Source organism: Folsomia candida, unplaced genomic scaffold (assembly GCF_002217175.1).
Source record: "Folsomia candida strain VU population unplaced genomic scaffold, ASM221717v1 Fcan01_Sc004, whole genome shotgun sequence".
NCBI classification, from domain to species: domain Eukaryota; kingdom Metazoa; phylum Arthropoda; class Collembola; order Entomobryomorpha; family Isotomidae; genus Folsomia; species Folsomia candida.
In genome coordinates this window covers 3,228,994-3,232,111 of record NW_019091196.1, presented here as the reverse complement: position 1 = coordinate 3,232,111, position 3,118 = coordinate 3,228,994, and the positions used below count along the sequence as shown (strand labels likewise).

Genomic DNA, 3,118 nt, shown 5'->3' with positions numbered 1-3,118 from the left:
TGTACACTTGAAACCTATGATGGTAAGGGATGGGTTGGTTGATTAATTCCTGGGGGGGAATTCAATTCGAAGATAAGCATTGCGTAAGCATAGATTTTGCTAAGCAATGGAAAATTTGGATTCAATTAATCCGAATTTAGAAAGTTGCTTACTCATACACTTACGCCAAAAATCTTATTCAATTAGAAATATAATTCTTAAACCTTGCGTATTTTTAAAGTACTCGGGAGCAGTATTATCTCTTGCTTAAATAACTTCCATAGCCAATGTATGTACCTGTCTGCCTTATCATTTTAACCCTTTGATTTGAAACGATAATTGTCGTCATTTAATAAGAGATGGTTTAACTCGAGAGAAAAATTAAAGCCGTCCTGCAAAATTGTGGTCGTTTCTAGGAGGTCATTGATTTTCATGATTTTCTCTCCGCGGCGTAAAATCTGTTGTAACTTTGAGGGATTTCTCTTTTCTTAACCAAATGTTAATTTGAACATTTCCTTGCCCAAAGTTAATATTTATCAATACTTCAGTGAATCACTTTCCTCCTCCCGCACTGTCGCCACAACATATTTATAACGTCCCCAAATAAATACTTTCTTGTAGTTAATTATACTTCTTAAAGGGTTAAAGAAACATGTCGGTGCCATTGTTTGTTTTGAGGAATGAACGTAATCGACGCTATCCCCAAAGAAAGTTACTTGAGAGCCTCTCCGAATTTGAAATTAGAAAGCACACTGGCTTGCCATGGTGGGGAGCTAGAGAGATTTTGGGGTGGTTAGAACCACATGTGGAACCGAAACAATTTACAAATCATGCTGTGACGGCGGAATCTAAAGTTCTTACGACACTGGGGTTCTTTCGATCAGGAGGTTTTCAATGGTTAATGGGGTCAGATTGTGGATTATCCCAACCAACCGCGTCAAGAATTATAGAGCAGGTAAAAGTTTTAATATTAAGTAATATTAACACTCGCTTATATTATGTTGTAAGATTACAATCGCTCTCTACGATTTTATTTTAGGTCAGCCGAGTTCTTGTTACGGAGTCGCCAAAAATCGTATCTTTTCCCGATGCAGCTGAACAGAAAAGAATTTCTACAGCCTTTCATGCCAAGAGTAGATTTCCAAATATAATAGGAATTATCGATGGGTCACATGTGAATATAATTTCGCCAAGTCAAGACGAAAGGTCATTCGTGAATAGAAAACAAAACCACTCAATCAATGTCCAAATTATTTGCGACGACCAATTCCGATTCATTGACGCCGTGGCAAGTAATCCGGGTGGCGCACATGACTCGTTTGTGTTCCGAAATTCTCACATTCATCACCGATTTTTGACAGGAGAATTTGGGAATGGAAAATTAATAGGTAGGTAATAGCTAAGAAGTAAAGTGGAATTTTAATTTAATGTATTTATTTTGTATCTATTTAGGTGACTCAGGATATTCTCGTTCTCCGTTTATGGAGGTTCCTTATGCTAGGGGAATTATTACTCCTTTTCAGAACGATTACAATAAAAGGTTAACGTCCGTTCGATGTGCCATTGAATGCACAATTGGACGATGGAAAAGTAGGTTTAGATCCATGCACAGGTAATTAAACGATTTATTAAACCTTTAAAAATTAGTGTATCGCTGATTAACATTTTAACAGGACCGGGGGAGAACTTTGCTATACTCCAACAAAAGTTTGTCGCCTAATTATTTCAACAATCACGCTTCACAACTTTTGTCATACGACTAATATCGCATTACTGAACGAAGATGAAGATATTTATAATCAAATAATTAGAGAAATGAATGATGAGGATTAATTATTTTTCATAATTTGTAGCTTCTCCTTTTCAATTGAGTTTCGCTCCGCCAATAAATCAACTATTTGTGCCAGTTGCATTGTTTGAGTCTCCAATAATTTAACTTGTTTAGCTTGTAATGCGAAAAGAGTAGTTTCCAGAGGACGTTTCGTTTGTTTCTTGAAAAAATGTGGAGCATTTTCTTCCGAAGCATCAGCCGGGTTGTTTGTTCTTGAGCCCGTGTCTCCAATTGGGATGAGGCCCGTTACCGAGATCAAGTTTAATGGCGCAGTATCAACGGTCGACACTAAATATTTTAAGAAAGAGTTTAAAAATTGTGCTTGACTGACGGGAATTGAATTAAGCGTACTAACTTTTACTAATGTCGATTCCACCCTCAATTCCTGAAATTTCGACCCGTGGAACAAGTGCCAAAATTTTCTCTCCTACGGTATTTTGGGGTTGTAGAATCGCAGACCCTCCTCCAGTTTTTTTCATTTCATTCGAATTGTTGGTCTCGATTTTTTTCACGCTACTTTTCAAAACTTGATACTTCTTTTTCACCTCGGCTACGCTTCTAGGAATGTTAACGGAAGAGACAGCATTAACTTTTTCGGTGACATCATCCCATAGCTCATTTTTCCGATTGTTGGTCAAGGTTGAACTAAATCTTCCAAAGAGTGCATCGTAGTGAAGTCCAACGGTGTCGACCAAAGCCTCACATTCCTTAGTGGAAAAGTTTGGGCGTCCTACAAAGTATTTATTAATTGACCTATTTTTATTAGAGGGAAAGCTCATAAAATACGTAACGCAAAGCAGGGGAGGGGTTAGGCTGTTGTGTTACTGGTCCCCTTGATCAGTTAAAAAAATGGGGTGTAAAAATGGACTATATCCCTCAACGAGGGATGTGTAAAAAAATGACTAATTTTGCGTTTCGTGTTTTCTGAACATTCCCAAAATAAATATTTATAATTATAATTTCTTACTCTTTCCATTTGTGTCAACTAATTCCATCTTAACTGAACTTTTCGAATCCATACCACATAAATATTATTTTGTTGTGACAATTAGCTACATAAGCAAACTCCGACCTAGATAACTGTTCTGATAAGTTTTGCCAGCTGACACTGTTTTGTGGTGGAAAAACTTGCGCAGTGCTAAGCAAAAGACAAGAGATACGCAAATTTTGAACTTCCGCATGCTTATCTATTGAATCGCGTTTTTTGCTGAGCAAAATCTATGCTCAGCAATGCGTAAGCAAAATCTATGCTTACGCATGTCACAATTGAATTCCCCCCCTGGTTTCAAAACTTACAATATTAAAGAA

The 3,118-nt window shown here is 37.1% G+C and overlaps 2 protein-coding genes across 2 annotated transcripts; one reads left to right on the top strand and one right to left on the bottom strand.

The window, feature by feature from the left end:
- The first annotated feature begins 631 nt into the window (after window positions 1-631).
- On the top strand, window positions 632-1,699 carry LOC110848367 (putative nuclease HARBI1). Its single transcript, XM_022095569.1, has 4 exons — window positions 632-934; window positions 1,019-1,367; window positions 1,432-1,569; window positions 1,653-1,699. Exons 1-4 carry the CDS (start codon window positions 632-634, stop codon window positions 1,697-1,699), a joined length of 837 nt encoding a protein of 278 aa, XP_021951261.1.
- A 109-nt stretch (window positions 1,700-1,808) lies between these two features.
- Window positions 1,809-2,669, bottom strand: LOC118435257. Its single transcript, XM_035850973.1, has 2 exons — window positions 2,166-2,669; window positions 1,809-2,098 (listed from the first exon to the last, which is right to left on the bottom strand). Exons 1-2 carry the CDS (start codon window positions 2,587-2,589, stop codon window positions 1,809-1,811), a joined length of 714 nt encoding a protein of 237 aa, XP_035706866.1. The 5' UTR covers window positions 2,590-2,669.
- Between the last annotated feature and the right edge of the window lie 449 nt (window positions 2,670-3,118).

What these genes read in the sequence shown, in the direction of transcription:
- LOC110848367 (XM_022095569.1), top strand. Translation starts at nt 632, where the DNA reads ATGTCGGTGCCATTGTTTGTTTTGAGGAATGAACGTAATCGACGCTAT. An exon ending in CGTCAAGAATTATAGAGCAG is followed by an intron (nt 935 to 1,018) that starts GTAAAAGTTTTA and finishes ATTTTATTTTAG; the next exon opens with GTCAGCCGAGTTCTTGTTAC. An exon ending in CACAATTGGACGATGGAAAA is followed by an intron (nt 1,570 to 1,652) that starts GTAGGTTTAGAT and finishes ACATTTTAACAG; the next exon opens with GACCGGGGGAGAACTTTGCT.
- LOC118435257 (XM_035850973.1), bottom strand. Translation starts at nt 2,589, where the DNA reads ATGAGCTTTCCCTCTAATAAAAATAGGTCAATTAATAAATACTTTGTA. An exon ending in TGGAATCGACATTAGTAAAA is followed by an intron (nt 2,099 to 2,165) that starts GTTAGTACGCTT and finishes TAAAATATTTAG; the next exon opens with TGTCGACCGTTGATACTGCG.